The 21,670-nt window shown below is 44.9% G+C and overlaps 1 protein-coding gene across 1 annotated transcript; it reads right to left on the reverse strand.

The window, feature by feature from the left end:
• Positions 1 to 911: 911 nt before the first annotated feature.
• On the reverse strand, positions 912 to 16,583 carry LOC121284721 (ecto-ADP-ribosyltransferase 5-like). Its single transcript, XM_041200273.1, has 3 exons — positions 16,458 to 16,583; positions 6,206 to 6,284; positions 912 to 2,055 (listed from the first exon to the last, which is right to left on the reverse strand). The coding sequence occupies exons 1-3, from the start codon at positions 16,581 to 16,583 to the stop codon at positions 1,127 to 1,129; spliced, it is 1,134 nt and encodes a 377-aa protein (XP_041056207.1). The 3' UTR covers positions 912 to 1,126.
• Positions 16,584 to 21,670: the final 5,087 nt, after the last annotated feature.

Raw genomic sequence — 21,670 nt, forward strand, 5'->3', positions numbered from 1 at the left:
CATTTAGCTTTGAACCTGTAACCATCACCCTCCTCTGTTACTGTCCCCATGCACACCCTGATCCAGACCCCTCATGTTATCCGAGCCACCTGTTTTGTCCTTTTCCATGACCGCTCCATGAAACCATTAACTATCCAACCATGCCACCCCACCACATCCCACTACCCCTCTCAATGTGACTGTTCCATCTGTTGCCCAGTACCATCAGTTCAACACCCCCAGGACCCCACCATTGACAGCACCAACCCCACCCTTTAGGATTATCTGTCTTCCAATAACCCTGCCCAGAAACTCTCCCCCCAACACCCACCCATTCACAGGACTTGCACACCCATCATGCAAGGCCCTTCCCTCTCTCCCGCATCCCTGCACCCTCGTCTTCCCTCCCTGGCTCCATCCCTGCCCTGGACACCCTACCCCACTCCCACGCTTGGCCTGCCTCCCTGCCCCATTCCCCTTAAATTGCCGTCATCCTATCATCACACTGTTGAAGAACACACCCCGATGAGGAAACAACAGCAGCTATTCACATCAACTCTGGCAAGTTGACTGCCTCGCCTGCTGCATGCCACTTATATGCAGTCATAAATCTGGAGGCATGGATTGCATGCTCGGCGATAACTTAATTGGGAATGGAACTTAAATCTGGTGAATTGATCTTTGAATGAACATGCAAATGCGCTTCCCAACGCTTGCCTTTCAACTTCCTTGAATTTAATTGCAAAAGTTCATCCTGGTGACAAGAAGCTGATTTTTGGCTTCCCACTCAATCAAATTCCCCAGCCTGTCTTAATCCCATTCCCAGGAACATTACAAGATTGCACCCTATTTCCACCCTGTTTGTGTTGTCGATGGCCTTTTTAACCTTTGTGTGTCAGCCCATTTAATAATTATTGACTTATTCAATATATTTTTACTTCAAGCCACAAATAAATTGATTGCATCCTATGTTAATTTTTAATGATATTTATCATGACATTTTGCAATGAAAGGAGTTAAAATTGGAAAATGAGTCAATGGATGCTGAATTTGCTTTGCTTAAGTGGAACATGGGTGGCATCCTCATGCTGTGTGAGTGCATCATCTCTCTTCATTGAGATATTGCAGCTTCTGATCAACCAGCAATTTAGATGTATTTCTGTTTCTTCAAAAAGAAGACACAAGCAGCGAACAGCAGGATCAACAAAATTGCTAAAATGGAGAACCACCATGGAGATACTGGTTCTAGCATCCTCACCACACGAAGATGTCCAGGGCCATCTGACTGTAGCTTTACCTCAGTTTGTTTTTGACCAGTTGAAGAAAGGACAATATTGACACCTTTTAACCCTAAATCATCTTCCCAATTGACTACTTTGGTAACGTTAAACACCTCATGAGGTGGAATGAGCACTTCCTCTTCCCTACGAAAAAAGGAAAAGTTTTGGATGGCAACACCATGGGAGGTAGTGATGTTAAACAGTGTGTTACTGGTTGTATCCTCATCTGTAAATGTCGAGACTGACTCCATAATGTTCAGAGATGTTGAAGCAAACTGCCCAAAACGGATCTTTGCTCCTTTGCTGACCACAACCTTTCTATCCATTGCTCTGTAGACCTCAGTTCCTGGATCAGGACCCCAAGAACTATTCTGTAATACACGCAGAGCTACTGACAGAAGATAGTGCAGACTTTTGTAGTGGAAACATTTTGAATATATTTCATCATTTGTACCATAGTTTCTAATAGCTTTATTGAAATATCTGTATAGGGGTGGTCGGTCTAAGGTGTAGCACAGAATTGCGATGACATGCTCTTCCAGAAGACCATCTGGTACCTTGAGCTCGATTTTTCTTTGCTGCCATTCATGATAGGCTCGGAGCCAAGCCTCATTATAGTACGTTGCATTATTCTTGCGCTCCACCTTAGCATAGTCTATTGCTATCTTGTCTGATTCCGGGCTATGAGAGAAATAGTAATCAGCTGAGCTTACTGCCATATCCATTTCGATGTTATCATCTTTTTCTGAAACTTGGCACAGGTGATGCTGTGGACGCTGGAAAAAAGCATTTGCCCCTTGAAAAAAAATAAAGCAGCAGTTTGAGAGTGAGATACAAATTGATCGCATCACACTAAGACTGATTCCGACGCAAAAGGCCTGGCCTATTTGATCTTATCTCCTATATTATATCCTCAACATTACTCTCCCTCTATTACAGCAGCCAGCTGCTTCTGCAGTAAATCCAATGTACTGGCTTCCACCATTCACCCTGGCAGCCTTTATAGAGCAGTTGATTTTCTTGTGTATAAAGAAGTAAATCTATTCTAGACTTGTCCTTCACATCTCTGAACCCATGTTCTCCTGTCCTGCTGCCCTCATTTACAGACAAAATAATTTCAGAACAATATAGGAACATAGGAACAGGAGTAGACCATTCAGCCCATTGAGCCTGCTCCGTCATTCAATTAGATCATGATTGATCATTTACCTCAGTGCGGGAAAGTGGCATTATCTCCAATCCCTTGATGTCATTAGAAACATAGAAACTAGGAGCAGGAGTAGGCCATTTGCCCTTCAAGCCTGCTCTGCCATTCATTACGATCATGGCTAATCATCCAATTCAATACAGAGATAAAAACAAAAAAACTGCGGATGCTGGAAATCCAAAACAAAAACAGAATTACCTGGAAAAACTCAGCAGGTCTGGCAGCGTCGGCGGAGAAGAAAAGAGTCGACGTTTCGAGTCTTCATGACCCTTCGACAGAACTGTCGAAGGGTCATGAGGACTCAAAACGTCGACTCTTTTCTTCTCCGCCGATGCTGCCAGACCTGCTTAGTTTTTCCAGGTAATTCTGTTTTTGTATCCAATTCAATAGCCTGCTCCCGCTTTCTCCCCATACCCTTTGATCCCTTTCACCCCAAGAGCTATATCTAACTCCTTCCTGAAAAAATACAATGTTTTGGTCTCAACTACTTTCTGTGGTAACGAATTCCACAGGCTCACCACTCTCTGGGTAAAGAAATTTCTCCTCATCTCAGTCCTAAATGGTCTACCCCATATTCTCAGATTGTGACCCCTAGTTCTGGATTCCCCCATCATCAGGAACATCCTTCCTGCATCTACCCTGTCTAGTCCTGTTAGAATTTTATAAGTTTCTATGAGATCCCCCCTCATTCTTCTGAACTCCAGCGAATATAATCCTAATCGACTCAATCTCTCCTCATATGTCAGTCCTGCCATCCCAGGAATCAGTCAGGTAAACCTTCGCTGCACTCCCTCGATAGCAAGATGAGACCAAAACTGCACACAATATTCCAGGTGTGATCTCACCAAGGCCCTGTATAATTGCAGCAAGACATCCCTGTTCCTGTACTCAAATCCTGTCTCTATGAAGGTGAACATACCATTTGCCTTCTTTAACGCCTGCTGCACCTGCATGCTTACCTTCAGCGACTGGTGTACAAGGACACCCAGGTCCCGTTGCACATTTCGCTCATTTAATTTATAGCCATTCAGTTAATCATCTGCCTTCCTGTTTTTGCTACCAAAATGGATAACCTCACATTTATCCGCATTATGCATTCGCCCACTCACTCAGCTTGTCCAAATCACACTGAAGCATCTCTGCATCCTCCTCACAGCTCACCCTCCCACCCAGCTTTGTGTCATCTGCAAATTTGGAGATATTACATTTAATTCCCTCATCTAAATCATTAATATGAATAACTGAGGTCCCAGCACCAATCCCTGCGGTACCCCGCTGCCTGCCATTTGGAAAAAGACTTGTTTATTCCTATTCTTTGTTTCCTGTCTGCCAACCAGTTTTCTATCCATCTCAATGCACTACCCCCAATCCCATGCACTTTAATTTTACATGCCAATCTCTTATGTGGGACTTTGTCAAAAGCCTTCTGAAAGTCCAAATAAACCACATCCACTGGCTGCCCCTCATCAACTCTACTAGTTACATCCTCGAAAAATTCCAGTAGATGTCAGGCACAATTTCCCTTTCATAAATCCATGCTGACTCTGTCCTATTCTGCCATTGTTTTTCACGTGCTCAGCTATTAAATCTTTTATAAAGGACTCTAGACTTTTCCCCACTACCGATGTCAGGCTGACTGGTCTATAATTCCCTGTTTTCTCTCTGCCTCCCTTTTTAAATAGTGGGGTTACATTAGCTATCCTCCAATCTAAAGGATTGTTACAGAGTCTAGAATCTCGGAATATGACCACTGATGCATCCACTATTTCTAGGACCATTTCCTTAAGTACTCTGGGATGTAGATTATCAGGCCCTGGGGATTTATTGGCCTTCAATCCCATCAATTTCCCCAACACCATTTCCCTACTAATATTGATTTCTTTCAGTTCCTTCCTCTCATTAAACCCTGTGTTCCCCAACATTTCTGCTATGTTATTAATATCCTTCTTTGTGAAGACAGAACCATGTATTTAGTTGGTCAGCCATTTCTTTGTTCCCCATTATTAATTCCCCTGTTTCTGACTGTAAGGGACCTACATTTGGCTTCACCAATCTTTTTCTCTTCACATACCTATAAAAACTTTTACAGTCAGTTTTTATGTTCCCTGCAAGCTTACTCTCGTACTCTCTTTTCCCTTTCTTAATAAATCCTTTGGTCCTCCTTTGCTGAATTCTAAACTGCTCCCAATCCTCAGGTCTGTTGTTTTTTCTGGCCAATTTGTATGCCTCTTCCTTGCATCTAATTGCCCTTGTAAGCCATGGTTTGGCCACCTTTCCTGTTTTACTATTGTTCCAGACAGGAATAAACAATTGTTGCAGTTCACCCATGCGCTCTTTGAATGTTTGCCATTGCCTATACACTGTCATCCCTTTAAGGAACGTTTCCCAATCCATCATAGCCAACTTGTGCCTCATACCATCGTAGTTTCCTTTTTAAGATTCAGGACCCTAGTTTCAGAATCAACTACGTCACTGTCCATCTTGATGAAGAATTCTATCATGTTATGGTCGCTTATCCCCAAGGGGCCTTGCACAACTAGATTGCCAATTATTCCTTTCTCATTACACAATACCCAGTCGAGGATGGCCTGTTCTTGCGTTGGTTCCTCAATACATTGGTCCAGAAAAACATCCCGTATACATTCCAGGAATTCCTCCTCTACAGTATTGTTACTAACTTGATTTGCCCAATCTTTATGCATATTAAAGTCACCAATAATTACTTATGTTCCTTTATTACATGCGTCTCTAATTTTCTGTTTAATGCCATTCCCAACATCACCACTACAGTTTGGGGGTCTATATACAACCCCCACTAACATTTTTTGCCCCTTAGTGTTCCTCAGATTCCACATCGTCGGAGCTAATATCTTTTCTCACTATTGCATTAATTTCCTCTTTAACTAGCAATGCAATTGCACTGCCTTTTCCTGTTTGTCTGTCCTTCCTAAATACTGAATACCCCTGGATGTTCAGTTCCCATCCCTGGTCACCCTGCAGCCATGTCTCTGTAATCCCGACTATATCATATCTGTTTACATCTAATATTTTCCAGAGATTTCTGCCTTGAACATGCTCAATGATTGAGCTTCCACAGCCCTCTGGGAATTCCAAAAATTCCAAAGATTCACCACCCTCTTAGTGAAGAAATTCCTCTCATCTCAGTCTTAAATGGCCTGCCCGTTATCCTGAAATTATGTCCCCTTGTTTGACTCAGCAGCCAGGGGAAACATGTTATCTACATCCACTCTGTCATGCTCTTGGGTATACAGTATTGTATACATATCACAATGTTCTCTTTTTACATGTTTCTATTTTAGACTGAAGAGCCTAGAGTGGCTTTTATTCTTTGTTCCCAACAAACCTTTTAGTGTTGCCCCAGTCTATGTTAGTGCACTTCACACTCAGTGCTAAAATTCACTTGTCTACATTGTAGAATCATAGATTTATAGGATGATGCAACACAGATTTACATGTTAAAAATGTTTTTATTTAACACCAGTACGTGTTTAACAAAAATATTATTATTTGATTGGAAGTAATGAAATAATGAAATGAACAACTTTTTTTTCTTCCTACATACCTTCAATTAACCTCTCTGGCATCTTTCTCTTTCTATCTGACAATTTTCTTCCATTTTCATTAGCTTGATGCTGCTCTGTCACCATCTCTGACTGTGTCAACCCCGAGCTTTGACTTTGACTACCACCCTCCACTTAATAGTTGGGACTCCTTTTACTCGACTGGTGGATTCTGTGATACCAGCAAACTTTCAGTTGTTTTGGGACTTCCACTTTTTTTTCTGAGTTCAGTTTGGACTGTAGGAGGAATTTGGACTGTAGAAGAGTTATCCAGATTTTTCCAGATTTCCATTTCAAGAAAATGATCCATATGACACTGATTGAATCTCCCTCCAACCTTGACTAGATATGTGAATGTACCTAGCCTCTTACAGCACCGCTAACACATACTTCTCCTTATCACCTTGGTGGTTTATCACCATGACCAGCATGGAACTCACTAAGACTCATCTTCGCTTTGGCCGGGATTTTCCACCCTCATTTGCGATGGGCATCACGGTGGGTGGGTACAGAAAATATTGCGAAAGCGTCGAAAATCGGTTTGACATCAGTTTGTGATCGTCTGCTCCACCTGTCAATGATGGGCCGTGTTTCCCGCCACGGCAGTCAGGAACGTCATTCTACTATACCTGCATCTCATAAGCCCTGCTTGCTGGAATCACACCCCCCCCCCCCCCCCCCCCCCCCCGGACACTGGATCATGCAGGCATGTTGGCATGCCATTAGAACAGCGTGTTTCACAACAGGATGTAAGTGATATGCACCTGGTCTCCTGCACTTTGCTCGTCACTTCAAGGCCTGTTTGCCTACCTTGCATCATGCAGCGCTTGCAGGAATCAGCACCAGGTTTTACAGGCAGCATCACATTACTTTCAGGGGTGTGTCACAGGCTAGTCTCTACCTACCAGACCAGCAGTAAGGCTTTAAATAGCTGCAATGTTAGGACTGCACTGGGGAAGGGGGAGAAACTGGCATGAGAAGGTGATGGTGTAGTGGTATTGTTACTGGACTAAAAATCCAGAGATTCAGGGTAATTTTGTGGGGACCCTGGTTCAAATCCTGCCTCGGCAGATGGTGGAATTTGAATTCAATTTAAAAATCTGGAAATAAAAGTCGAGTATGAAATGATTGTTGTAAAAACCCACCTGGTTCACTAATGTGCCCTTTTAGGGAAGGAAATCTGCTGTCCTTACCTGGCCTGAACTTCAGACCCACAGCAATGTGGTTGACTTTTAACTGCCCTCTGAACAAGGGCAATTAGGGATGGGTAATAAATGCTGGCCTAGCCAGTTATGCCCACATCCTGTGAATAAAAAAAAGGGGCTGCAGGGCTAGACCTGTACTGGAAGGTTGCCCTCAGCCAGAAGACTTGAGGGAGGGTGTGGATGTTGGGGGAAAGTTGAACAGTGTAGTGGCCTCAAGATGAGGATGGATGAAGTCCATGTAGTCCATTGGAACATCCACTTCAAAATGTTCGGGGGGTTAACAAACATACATGCACCAGAAACACAATGGGATCAAGGAATTCAGGGTGGATAGGGAGATCTGTAAAGCTCCTCCTGGCATGATAACTGCATTTGTGATCATTTTTTACATGTTGTGAACACCTGTGTCACCATTGTGCTCCTATTATTTTCTTGATTCCCTAATCCTACTACTACATTTGGAGTATGGGAGGGGTTTCCATACTCACACAGGGAAGGTCCAAGCTGGTCTGGCAGTGAGAATTCTACACCACCATCTTCCAACCTATAGCGATGTGCAGTGCAAAATTAAAATGAGGTGAAGCTCTGCTGGTGAGAGCTCTGCAGGTAGAATGGAGGGCAGCTACATGCATTTGTGAGGGTGAGGGGCGCGTGTGCGGTAGTTTATACTGGAAAAGAAACTCGCAGTGTAATGAATACTTCCAATCCCAAAAATAAAGTCGGCTTGCTGGACCTGGAGCTAAATCGACTGACGAAGGCATTGTTTTTAGCTCTAGTTGTGCTTTCGGTGGTTATGGTAGCTTTACAAGGACTCGTGGGCCCTTGGTATTGTTACCAATCCCGTTCATCCTATTATTTTCCTATATCATCCCCATCGGTTTACAGGTAAGCCTAGGGGAAAGCAGCTTATGGTTGGATGATCATGAGAGATGATAATATTCCAGGCACAGTGGTTCGGACAAGCACAATACCAGAAGAACTGGGACGTTTAGTTTATTTACGTTATTTACATTGGCACACAACTGAACTGTGCCTCTCCAGATGAGGAGAGAGGCACAGCTGAGACATGTTAGGAACCTTTCAATGACAGTGTGGGGAATCAGGCAAGTGAAGCATCATTTGACCATTCATGCGAGACTAATCCCGCAAGGTGGCACTAATCAATCTCCTTGCTTTAACCCTTTGTCTGCAGCGTGGAAATTCCCCAGAGTAATAACAAACTCCAGAGCAATTGGGCTAATGGACAAGCTCCAGAAGCCTGTTAGAAAGTTGGTGCTGGACGGCTCACTGAAGAGAAGCCTCAGGCCCTCCTCAGATGATCTCATTTCCTGAATGAACATTTACCCTCATGTTTATTCCCAAGAATGTAGTATTAGAGTGCAAAAAGATGAATGAGGCGCCCAGCACCTGGGCTGAAAGCGGTACATCCAAGCGCCTGGCCAAGGCAGTGTCATGGCATCCAGCTATGAGGGCGGGGGGACTTGATATACACGCCACACTGGCCATCATTTCAGGGGCAAGTAGTCGCGACACGGGAACAAAGACCTTGAGCCCACAATCAACTTCATTGACAGAAAAAGAATCCTTGGAGACTAATGCTGACGTCCTCTCTTTCTCATTGATATTGCAGAGAGGAGACCATCAGGAAGATGGAGCCTGGAGGTGGCAAGGTGCTCCCACTTATTGGTGAGCTTAGCAGATGTACACTCGGAAAGTTGAAAACATGGTTAACTGACAGCAGCACACACGTGCTCTGAATATGAGCTCATAGCATGAAAATGCTGTCAGGAGACAGAGAGCAAATGACGTAGCATGATATATGACCCTTCTCCATGCATTAACACATCTATCTTTGTACCCTACACCTTCACCTTTCAAGAATGCAGGCAAGATAGGAGAACACCTCTGCCTCAATCTTACAAGCCAAGAATAAACATGACATGACCCTGCAAAGCTTTGGATCAAGGTTCGTTCCACAAGCAAACTTAACATTAAGGTCGAGCATCATTGATGTAAAGAATTATTTGCAAAAGGAGCACACACTGTGGTGATATGGGAGCACATTACTTTGATGAGAGGCCCATGATAGTGACATCTGCGACAAGTGGCGGGGGAGGGACCATAATGTGTTACCTGAGTGCAACACAACTCATCATAACAAGGAGACACACAAGATGAGGAATGGGTGTGATTCTATTTACTTTTGTGAACCTTATATACATGTTGTGAACACCCATGCCACCGTTGTGCTCCTTTTATTTTCTTGATTCCATAATCCTACTGCTATGTTTGGGTGCATCCTCAACATCCTCAACAGAGATGGAGGCAGTCTGCTGACTGCTACGTCCTGTTGCCTGTGATAACTTCAGCAAGCATCCTCTGGAGGACCAAGACCTGGAGGCCCCAGGCCTGCTTTGTGTCTCCTGCTCTAGGGCAGGTGCACCCTCCTTGGCCTGTGGAGCTGGAGGTGATAGAGGCAGAGGAAGAGGGGATTGGGATCAGCCGGACAATCCCAAGTCACGTAGGTGGATTGCTCCAGGATGTCCAGCTGCTGGTCCTCTGAATGACTGTCCGAAGGCCCCTGACTAATTCCTCGAGGGGAAGGGGCAGCTGGAGTGAGATCAAGGTGCCCCGCACCCTTTCCACATTGATTCTGATGGATGCCTACACCAATGAAATGAGCTTCAGCAGCAGTGCAGGACCGATGTCCTGGACCAAGGTCTCCATAGCAGCTGCCAGTGTTGATCTCGGTGCATTGGCATGATGACATGATCACCTCAGGCTGAAGGCGGATGTGCATCTGAGGAATGCAGCTGACATCCCTTCCTGACATTCCCATGCTTGTCTTTGCAGCTCCAGCAACTGAGTCCAGAGGCTCATCATCTGACTTGGACTCAGCTGAATCATAGCCTCCAGCAGTCCTCCAAGTGCCGGTGATCTCGAACGTCCCTGCCTCCACCTGCTGTGGACCATATTGTGTGCTATACTCATCAGATTGTAGAAAGAGTGGAGAGGTTGAGTGTATTTAAGACCGAGATAGATAGGTTCTTGATTGGTAAGGGGATCAAAGGTTATGGGGAGAAGGCGGGAGAATGAGGTTGAGAAACTTATCAGCCATGATTGAATGGCAGAGCAGACTCGATGGGCCAAATGGCCTAATTTCTGCTCCTATGTCTTGCAACAAGAATTTAGAGAGCTAGGTAGAGAGCAGGATCTCAAAGGTTGTAATCTCTGGATTACTCCCGGTGCCACATGCTAGTGAGAATTGGATTAGGCAGATATAGCACATGAATGCTTGGCTGAAGAGTTGGTGCAGGAGGGAGGGCTTTAGATTCTTGGATCACTAGGTCCATTTCTGGGGAAGGTGGGACCTGTACATGTCTGACAGGTTACACCTGAACTGGAGTGGGACCTTTATCCTTTCGAGGGGGTTTGCTGGTGCTGTTGGTGGGGGTTTAAACTAATTTGGCAGGGTGGGGATATGGAGTGGAGGTATAGTAGGAGATGAATTATAGACAAGTTCAGAAGGAAAACCAAGTCAGTCTGGAAGGCAGAGGATATGTAGTCAAATTAAGACACAAGAGAGCATGGCAAGGCTGGATGGCATTTATTTTAATGCCAGGAGTCTTGGGGGTAAGGCAGATGAGTTGAGAGTGTTGATTAACACATGGGGATATGATATCATTGCTATCACGGAGACATGGTTGAGGAAGGGGCAGGACTGACAGCTCAATATTCCGAACGTTCAAGTGAAATGGGGGAGTGGTAGTGTAAAAGAGGAGGTGAGGTCGCAATATTGATCAAGGAGTCAATTACTGCAATAAGGGGGGACGGTATAAGACCATAAGACCATAAGACATAGGAGCAGAAATAAGGCCATTCGGCCCATCGAGTCTGCTCCGCCATTCAATCATGGCTGATAAGTTTCTCAACCCATTCTCCCACCTTCTCCCCATAACCTTTGATCCCCTTACCAATCAAGAACCTTTCTATCTCGGTCTTAAATACACTTAATGACCTGGCCTCCACAGCCTTCTCTGGCAATGAATTCCACAGATTCACCACTCTCTGGCTAAAGAAATTTCTCCTCATCTCAGTTCTAAAAGGTCTTCCCTTTACTCTGAGACTGTGCCCTCAGGTCCTAGTCTCTTCTACTAATGGAAACATCTTCCCTCTATCCAGGCCTTTCAGTATTCTGTAAGTTCCAATCAGATCCCCCCTCATCCTTCTAAACTCCATCGAGTATAGACCCAGAGTTCTCAAACATTCCTCATATGTTAAGTCTTTCATTCCTGGGATCGTTCTCGTGAACCTCCTCTGGACCCTCTCCAGGGCCAGAACATCCTTCCTGAGATATGGGGCCCAGACTTGCTCACAATATTCTAAATGTGGTCTAACCAAAGCCTTATAAAGCCTCAGCAGCACATCCCTGCTTTTATATTCTAGTTCTCTTGAAATAAATGCCAAAATTGCATTTGCCTTCCTAACTACCGACTCAACCTGCAAGTTAACCTTAAAAGAGTCCTGGACTAGGACTCCCAAGTCCCCTTGTACTCCAGATTTCTGAATTCTCTCCCCATTTAGAAAATAGTCTATGCCTCTATTCTTCCTACCAAAGTGCATGACCTCACACTTCCCCACGTTGTATTCCATCTGCCACTTCTTTGCCCATTCTCCTAACCTGTCCAAATCCTTCTGCAGCCTCCCCGCCTCCTCAATATTACCTGTCCCTCCACCTATCTTTGTATCATCTGCAAACTTAGCCAGGATGCCCTCAGTTCCTTCATTTAGATCATTAATGTATAAAGTGAAAAGTTGTGATCCCAACACTGACCCCTGCGGAACTCCTCTAGTCATCGGCCGCCATCCTGAGAAGGACTCACTTATCCCCACTCTCTGCCTCCTGCCAGACAGCCAATCTTCTATCCAGGCTAGTAACTTGCCCCTAACACCATGGGCTCTTATCTTACTGAGCAGCCTCCTGTGCGGCACCTTGTCAAAGGCCTTCTGGAAGTCCAAGTAGATAACATCCATTGGCTCTCCTTTGTCTAACCTGCTCGGTACCTCCTCAAAGAATTCTAACAGATTTGTCATCTCCCCTTGATGAAACCATGCTGACTTATTTTACCACGCACTTCCAAGTATTCTGAAATCTCATTCTTAATAATGGACTCTAAAATCTTACCAATGACCAAGGTCAGGCTAATCGGCCTGTAATTCCCTGTCTTTTGCCTTACTCTCTTCTTAAACAGAGGGTTACATTAGCGAGTTTCCAGTCCTCTGGGACCCTCCCTGATTTGAGTGATTCCTGAAAGATCACCACTAACGCTTCCAGCATCTCTTTAGCTATCTCCTTCAGAACTCTGGGGACTAATCCATCTGGTCCAGGTGAATTATCCACCTTCAGACCTTTCAGTTTTCCTAAAACCTTCTCCTTGGTAACGGCCACCATACTCACCTCTGCCCCCAACTCTCTTGAACTTTGGGGATGTTACTCATGTCTTCCACCATGAAGACTGACGCAAAGTATCTATTCAGTTCCTCCGCCATTTCTTTGTTCCCCACTACTACTTCTCCAGCATCATTTTCCAGCAGCCCAATGTCCACTTTTGCCTCTCTTTTACCCTTTATATATCTAAAAAAACTCTTGCAATTTTATTTTATATTACTGGCTAGTCTACCCTCATATTTAATCTTCTCCCTCATTTCTTTTTTAGATGTCCTCTGTTGGTTTTTGTAGGCTTCCCAATCCCCTGGTTTCCCACTGCTCTTCGCCACATTGTATGCTTTCTCGTTAGCTTTTATGCTGTCCCTGACTTCTCTTGTCAGTCATGGTTGCCTCATCCTCCCTTTAGTATGCTTCTTCTTCCTAGGGATGAATTTTTGCTGTGTCTCCCAAATTACTCCCAGAAATTCCTGCCATTGCTGTTCCACTGTCTTTCCTGCTAGGCTCATCTCCCAGTTAATTCTGGCCAGCTCCTCCCTCATGCCGCTGTAGTTGCCTTTATTCAACTGTAATACCGTTACCTCTGATTCCAGCTTTTTCCTCTCAAATTGCAGGGTATATTATGATCACTTCCTCCTAAGGGTTCCTTCACCTTAAGCTCCCTTATCAAATCTGCCTCATTACACATCACTAAATCTAGAATTGCCTGTTCCCTAGTGGGCTCCACCACAAGCTGCTCCAAAAAGCCATCTCATAAACATTCCACAAACTCCTTTTCTTGAGATCCACTACCAACCTAATTTTCCTAGTCTACCTCCATATTGAAATCCCCCATGATCACTGTAACCTTGCCTTTCTTATATGCCTTTTCCATCTCCTGGTGTATCTTGTGCCCCACATCCTGACTACTGTTCGTACATCCTGTACGTAACTCCCATTATGGTTTTTTTAACTTGGGGTTCCTCAACTCTACCCACACAGGTTCTACATTATCTGACCCTATGTCATTTCTTGCCATTGATTTAATTTCACTTCTTACTAACGAAGCAACCCCACCCCCTCTGCCAACCTGCCTATTTTTTCAATAGGATTTATATCCTTGGATATTTAGCTCCCAGTCCTGATCCCCTTGCAGCCATGTCTCCGTGATGCCCACCACATCATACCTGCCAATTTCAATCTGCGTCACAAGCTCATTTACCTTATTTCGTATACTGCGTGCATTCAGATACACCTTCAGTCCTGTATTTCCCGTCCCCTTTCTCATTGTCGTCCCTTTATCTGATGTGCTTGAAGTTAGATTCCTAGCCCTTTCCAAACACTTGGTCCTATTTTGTGTTCTGGAAACTTTAATAGCCTCTCCTGGAATCTCCTTTCTTTTCAGTTTTTTCATAATTTTCCATGAAGTTGAATCCATCCTCCCACATGCTAACCTGTTGCTTTGTTTCCCATTAGTCATACTTTTTGGAGTTTTACCCTTCCCTTCTCCCCAATTTCTAGTTTAATGTCTTGTAGACTACGCTATTTACCCTTTTCACTAGAACATTGGTCCCAGATTGGTTCAGGTGGAGACCGTCCCAATGGTACAGATCCCTCCTGTTCCAATATTGATGCCAGTCCCCACAAAATGGAACCCCTCTTTCCCGCACCACTCCTTTAGCCACGTGTTTACTTCCCTTATTCTCGCGTCCCTATGCCAATTTGCACGTAGCTCGGGTAGTAATCCGGAGACTATAACCTTTGAGGATCTGTACTTTAATCTTAGAAGACTCCTCAAATGAGGCCATATGGGTAGAACTTAAAAGCAAAAAGGGGGCAATCACATTGTTGGGCGTGTACAGGCCCCCAAACAGTCAGGGAAAGAAAAAAGGACAGATATATAGGCAAATCTCAGAGAAGTGTAAAATTAATAGGGTAATAATAGTGGGTGATTTCAACTTCCCCAACATTAACTGGGATAGACAAAGTGTGAAAAGCTTAGAGAGGCAGAATTCTTCAAATGTATCCAGGAGAGCTTTTTAAACCATTACGTAGAAAGTCCTGCAAGATAGGGTGCTGAGCCTAATTTTAGGAAACAAAGCAGTGCAAGTGGTAGAAGTGTCAGTGGGGGAGCATTTTGGTGACAATGACCGTAGCTCAGTAAGATTTAACGTAGTTATAGAAAAGGACAAAGAAAAACAAGAAATAAAGGTTCTGAACTGGGGAAAAGCCAATTTTAATATGATAAGACAGGACCTGGCCAAAGTGGACTGGGAGCAGCCACTTGCAGGAAAATCTACATCAGAGCAGTCATTCAAAAAGGAAATGGTGAGAGTTCAGGGCCAACATGTTCCCATAAAGGTGAAGGTTGGGACCCACAAACCAACAAGTCCAGAGAACTTTGGATGTCGAGGAATGTACAGGATTGGATAAGGGTAAAAAGGGAAGCTTAAGGTAGCTAACGAAGGCTCAAAACAGTGGAATCCCTAGGGTACAGAAAGTGCAGGAGGTTACTTGAAAAAATAAATTAGGAAAGCGAAGAGGGGGTCTGAGAAAGTACTGGTGGGTAAAATAAAGGAAAATCCAGAAGCATTTTATAAGCATATTAGGGGCAAGAGGATAACCAGGGAAAGAGTAGAGCCCATTAGGGACCAAAGTGGCAATCTGTGTGAGGAGCCAGAAGACATAGGTGAGGTTTTAAATGAGTACATTGCATCTGTGTTCACCATAGAGAAGGATGATGTAGGTATAGAAATCAGGGAGGGGGACTGTGATATACTTGAACAAATTAGCATTGAGGGGGAGGAGGTATTAGCGGTTACAAGAGCACATCAGAGGCTAGGAATTCTGCGGCGAGTAACTCACCTCGTGACTCCCCAAATCCTGTCCACCATCTACAGGACACAAGTCAGGAGTGTGATGGAATACTGTCCACTTGCTTGGATGAGTGCAGCTCCAGCAACACTCAAGAAGCTTGACACCATCCAGGACAAAGCAGCCTGCTTGCTTGGTACCCCTTCCACAAACATTCACTCCCTCCACCACCAACAAACACTGACAGTGTGTATATCACCTCAAGATGCACTGCAGAAACTCACCAAGGCTCCTTCGGCAGAACCTTCCAAACCCACGATTGCTACCACCTAAAAAGACAAGGGCAGCAGACAAATGGGAACACCACCACCTGCAAGTTTCCCTCCAAGCCACTCACCATCCTGACTCTTCTGACAGCAATGCATAAACTTTGTAAGGTCTACCTACCTACCAACCTACTCTGTAAAAGTTATGTCCTGGTTTCTTTTGGCCACTTCATTTGCCTAGCTACCTTTTCAAATGAGATAAAGAATGCCTCTACATCCCTTTCCTCTAACTTTGGCAGAGCTTGCACAAACTTAAACATGCCACCACTAGGTTTTAGGTTGAAGGTTTTTTTCATCATCAGAACTTTCCTCTGCATCTGAGATCTCTTTTTTAACTTCCAGCCCTCTAAACTGGTATTCATTTTCTTGTTCTTTTTCCCTTGGCTGAAGTACCAGTTCCAGCTTCCTTTGCTTCTCCTGCCTTTCTGCTTGCTCCCTTTGAAATGCCCTCTCTTTCCTTTTCTTTTTCTTTTGCCTCCAATTCAAGTTTTTTCAATTCCTTTTCATGTTCAAGTTGCTTCAATCGCAACTGGATCTTAGCTAACTCAATTGACTCACCCCATGGAGAATGTAGTCTCTCTGTTATCTCTTCCAGTTTTAAATGCTGTGCTATTATTTCAATCATGTCTGTTTTTCTCACCTCTTCGGGTAATTCGAACTCCAATTTATCTGTCAATTCCATTAGCTTACTCTTGGTTAATTTCTGTAAACCAGTCAGAGTTAGATTTTCCATCTGTAAAAAAGGTTTAGCAACTTCCAAAGCCATTTCAAGTTCCAACCTGTATAATACCGCACAGCAACTCCAATTCCTGTGTTCAGTATGTCTTTACTTGTTTTATAAGGATTCACAGATCCCACCAATGTTCAAGGATTTCCAATCCCACTTTATAATGATAATTCTAAGCAATTATTATTCCACGTCCAATCACCCACTGTCCGCTTTTCAAATCCCACAAGAGTCCCCAGTAAGATCGCCAGCTGAGGTTACCACTGGATAAGGCTGATCCCAGAGTGGAACACAGTTTGATGGATCCTAACTTTTATTTAAAAGCAAAATACTGCAGATGCTGGAAATGTGAAATGAAAACAAAAATAGCTGGAAAAACTCAGCAGGTCTGACAGCATCTGCAGAGACGAACACAGTTAATGTTTCAGGGCCGGATGACTCTTCATCAGAACTAAAGAAATATAGAAATATGGTGAAATATAAGCTGGTAGAGTGGGTTGGAACAGATGGAGCTGGATAGAGGGCCAGTGATAGGTGGAGACAAAGAAGAGATTGCTAAAGATGTCATAGACAAAAGGACAAAGGGGTGTTGATGGTAGTGATATTATCTAAGGAATTTGCTAAAAGTGACAGTAAGTGTAGAAAGCAAGGCAAACAAGTGGCAGATGGCCCTAGTGGGGGTGGGGTGGGGTGGGGGGAAGGGATCGAAATAGGCTAAAAGGTGGAGATAAAATGATAGATTTAAAAATAGGTGGGAAAAGAAAAATATATTTTAAAAATATATAAATTATTGGAAAAAGGTGGATCAGAAAGGGGGTGGGGATGGAGGAGAGAGTTCACGATCTGAAGTTGTTGAACACAATGTTAAGTCCGGAAGGCTGTAGAGTGCCTAGTTGGGAGGTGAGGTGCTGTTCCTCCAGTTTGCGTTGAGCTTCACTAGAACATTGCAGCAGGCCAAGGACAGACATGTGGGCATGAGAGCAGGGTGGTGTGTTGAAATGGCAAGTGACAGGGAGGTCTGGGTCATGCTTGCGGACAGACTGAAGGTGTCATCCAGTCTGTGTGTGGTCTCTCCAATGTAGAGGAAACCGCATTGGGAGCAGCGAATGCAGTAGACCACATTGAGGGAAGTGCAAGTGAAATGCTGCTTCACTTGAAAGGAGTGTTTGGGCCCTAGGCCGACGAGGAGCGGGGATGTAAAAAGGCAGCTGTAACACCTTCTGCGGTTGCATGGGAAGGTGCCATGGGAGGGGGTTGAGGTGATGGAGGAGTGGACCAAGTGTCCCAGAGGGAATGATCCCTGTGGAATGCTGCCGGGGGGGTGGTGAAGGGAAGATGTGTTTGGTAGTAGCATCATGCTGGAGTTGGCGGAAATGGCGGAGGATGATCCTTTGAATGTGGAGGCTGGCGGTGTGATGAGTGAGGACAAGGGGGACCCTATCATGTTTCTGGGAGGGAGGAGAAGGAGTAAGGGCAGATGCGCGGGAGATGCGCCGGACATGGTTGAGGGCCCTGTCAACCACCATGGGTGGAAACCTTCGGTTAAGGAAGAAGGAGGACATGTCAGAGGATCTGTTTTGGAAGGTAGCATCATCAGAACAGATGCGATGGAGGTGAAGGAACTGAGAGAATGGGATGGAGTCCTTGCAGTGTAAGGAGCTGTAGTCGAGGTAGCTGTGGGAGTTGGTCGGCTTGTAGTGAATATTGGTGGATAGTCTATCACCAGAAATTGAGACAGAGAGGTCAAAGAAGGGAAGGGAAGCATCAGTGATGGACCACGTGAAAATGATGGACGGTTGGAAACTGGAAGCAAAGTTAATAAATTTTTCCAGGTCCAGATGAGAGCATGAAGTGGCATCGAAGCAATCATCGATGTACCGGAGAAAGAATTGTGGGAGGGAGCCTTAGTAGGACTGGAACAAGGAATGTTCCACATACCCCGTAAAGAGACAGGCATAGCTGGGGCCCATGCGGGTACCCATAGCCACACCTTTTATTTGGAGGAAATGAGAGGAGTTTAAAGAGAAATTGTTCAGTGAGAGAACAAGTTCAGCCAGACGGAAGAGACTAGTGGTGGATGGGCATTGTTGAAGCCTCTGTTCGAGGAAGAAGCTGAGAGCCCTCAGACCATCCTGGTGGGGGATGGAGGTGTAGAGGGATCGGACGTCCATGGTGAAGAGGAGGCGGTTGGGGCCTGGGAAGTGGAAATTGTTGATATGATGTAGGGTGACAGAGTAATCTAGGATGTAGGTGGGAAGAGACTGGACAAGGGGAGAGAGAATGGAGTCAAGATAGCAAGAAATGAGTTCTGTGGGGCAGGAACAGGCTGACACGATCGGTCTGCTGGACAGTCCTGTTTGTGGATTTTGGATTGGAGGTAGAAGCGGGCCGTATGAGGTAGGGAGACTATGAGGTTGGAAGCTGCGGAGGGAAGATCTCCAGAGGAGATGAGGTCAGTGACAGTCCTGGAAACAATGGCTTGATGTTCAGTGGTGGGGTCATGGTCCAGAGGGTGGTAAGAGGAAGTGTCTGCAAGTTGACACTCAGTCTCTGTGAGGTAGAGCTCAGTGCGCCAGACAACAGCACCACCCTTGTCAGCAGGTTTGATGACAAAGTCAGGGTTGGACCTGAGAGAACAGAGTGCAGCAAGTTCAGAAACAGACAGGTTAGAATGGGTGAGAGGAGCAGAGAAATTGAGGCGACTGATGTCACGCCAACAGTTCTCAATGAAAAGATCAAGAGAAGGTACGAATCCAGAGGGAGGGGCCCAGATAGAGGGAGAATATTGGAGGCAGGTAAAAGGATCCATTGAACAGGGAGAGGACTCTTGCCCAAAGAAGTGAGCACAGAGACAAAAGTGGCGGAAGAAGAGTTCAGCATCGTACTGAGCCCGAAATTCATTGAGGTGAGGGTGTAAGTGTATGAAACTGAGTCCTTTGCTGAGCACTGAACTTTCAGCATCAGAGAGGAAAAGGTCAGGGACTATGGTGAATACATGGCCGGGGCTGGGATTGGAAGACGGGATGGGGATGTCTTCTGGATGGGCGTTGGCGTCAATGAGTTGTTGAAACTTGCAGTGAGGCATTCTTGTTGAGGTGTCGGATGAGGTGAAGAATAAAATGAAACTGGGGGCAAGGACAGATTAGAGATAGGATGAGTCAGTGCTGCTGGAGGGAGAGTTCGAGTGTGTGCCCCCTACACTTCAACCCCCTCCCACGGCACCTTCCCATGCAACCACAGAAGATGTTACACCTGCCCCTTTACTTCCCTCCTCCTCATCGTCCAAGTGCCCAAACACTCCTTTCAAGTGAAGCAGCACTTCACTTGCACTTCCCTCAATTTAGTCTACTGCATTCGCTGCTCCCAATGTGGTTTTCTCTACATTGGAGAGACCAAACACAGACTGGGTGACCACTTTGTGGAACACCTTCGGTCTGTCCACAAGCATGACCCAGACCTCCCTGTCACTTGCCATTTCAACACACCACCCTGCTCTCATGCCCACATGTCCATCCTTGGCCTGCTACAATGTTCCAGTGAAGCTCAATGCAAACTGGAGGAACAGCACCTCATTTTCCTACTAGGCACTCTAAAGCCTTCCAGACTTAACATTGAGTTCAACAACTTGAGATCATGAACTCTCTCCTCCATCCCCACCCCCTTTCTGATCCGCCTTTTTCCAATAATTTATATATTTTTAAAATATATTTTTCTTTTCCCACCTATTTTTAAATCTATCGTTTTATCTCTACCTTTTAGCCCATTTTGATCCCTTCCCCCCACCCCACCCCCACTAGGGCCATCTGCCACTTGTTTGCCTTGCTTTCTACACTTAATGTCACCATTAGTACATTGCTTAGATAATATCTCCACCGTCAATACCTTTTTGTCTACGACATCTTTGGCAATCTCTTCTTTGTCTCCATCTATCACTGGCCCTCTATCCAGTTCTACCTATCCCACCCCCCATACCAGCTTATATTTCACCACATTTCTATATTTCTTTAGTTCTGATGAAGAGTCATCCAGCTTTGAAACGTTAACTGTGTTCGTCTTTGCAGATGCTGTCAGACCTGCTGAGTTTTTCCAGCTATTTTTGTTTTTGTTCCTAACTTTTATTTGTTTGATTAGATACATGGAGAGGGGCTGCTAAGTCACTGGAGTTAGCTAATGAACTTTTAAGAAAAGCATAAAACATGTATTAAACAGAAAAAGATGAATTATATTACAATACTCCTTCACCCACAACCATACTTCTACAGATGTATACGGATTTGTAAGGATAACACAAGTTACAAAAGCTATCTTATACTGTAATGTTCACAGTAAGTACACAGTCCATGTAAACCAATAGGCAACCTGTGGTCAGACACACCACGCTCTGAAACCAAATGACAGATGCCACCTCAGCCAGATGCTATGGATTTCTCCTCAGCTCTCTGTAGACACTTGTTACACCGTGTGCCAACCAGTCTCACTGAACCTCATCTTTCACACGAGGGTTTCCAATCTTCACTTTCCAAGAACTCACCTTGGAATCTTCTCCCAAACCAATGCCTTCTCTCAGACGCCTTCTGCAAGGTTTCACCTCCAGGGTTTCAAACTCTCCTTCCGATGTTCCTCTCCCCTGGGTTACCACATGTATTCAAGCTTTCTTCCACACTGTCTCTCACCAATTCAGCTGTCAACAGTGTACCGCTGCTTCACATGCCCATAGCAAAGAGTTACAAGATCTTCAGTTGCCTCTTTGGACCTTCTGGCTTCTCACAAGCTTATATTGCTTTGACTCTGCTTCTTAAAGCTTGGTACTTGAAGCTTGGAGCTTGAATCTTGGAGCCTTTCTCTGCCCCTCACTCTTAAGTTCACTTAACAGGGCCTTTTCCAGATTGCTGTCCTTCCTTTGGCTGGAAGGTCTGCTTGGAATTTTCTCCTGTTCCACTCCCCTGGATTCTTGGGGACTTTTTTCTTTAGTTTGTGACTGTCCCCATTGCTCCAGTCTCTCCATGGCAGCTACTTTCAACCAACTTTAGCTTGGGACTGGCCCCTTCTAGGATGCTTCTGCCTGGTAGCTGTCTTTAAAACTGAACTCAAAAACTGCTGGTTTCTAGTTTCTTCTGTGTGTGTCT

The sequence above is a fragment of the Carcharodon carcharias genome, chromosome 12 (genome assembly GCF_017639515.1).
Source record: "Carcharodon carcharias isolate sCarCar2 chromosome 12, sCarCar2.pri, whole genome shotgun sequence".
NCBI lineage: Eukaryota > Metazoa > Chordata > Chondrichthyes > Lamniformes > Lamnidae > Carcharodon > Carcharodon carcharias.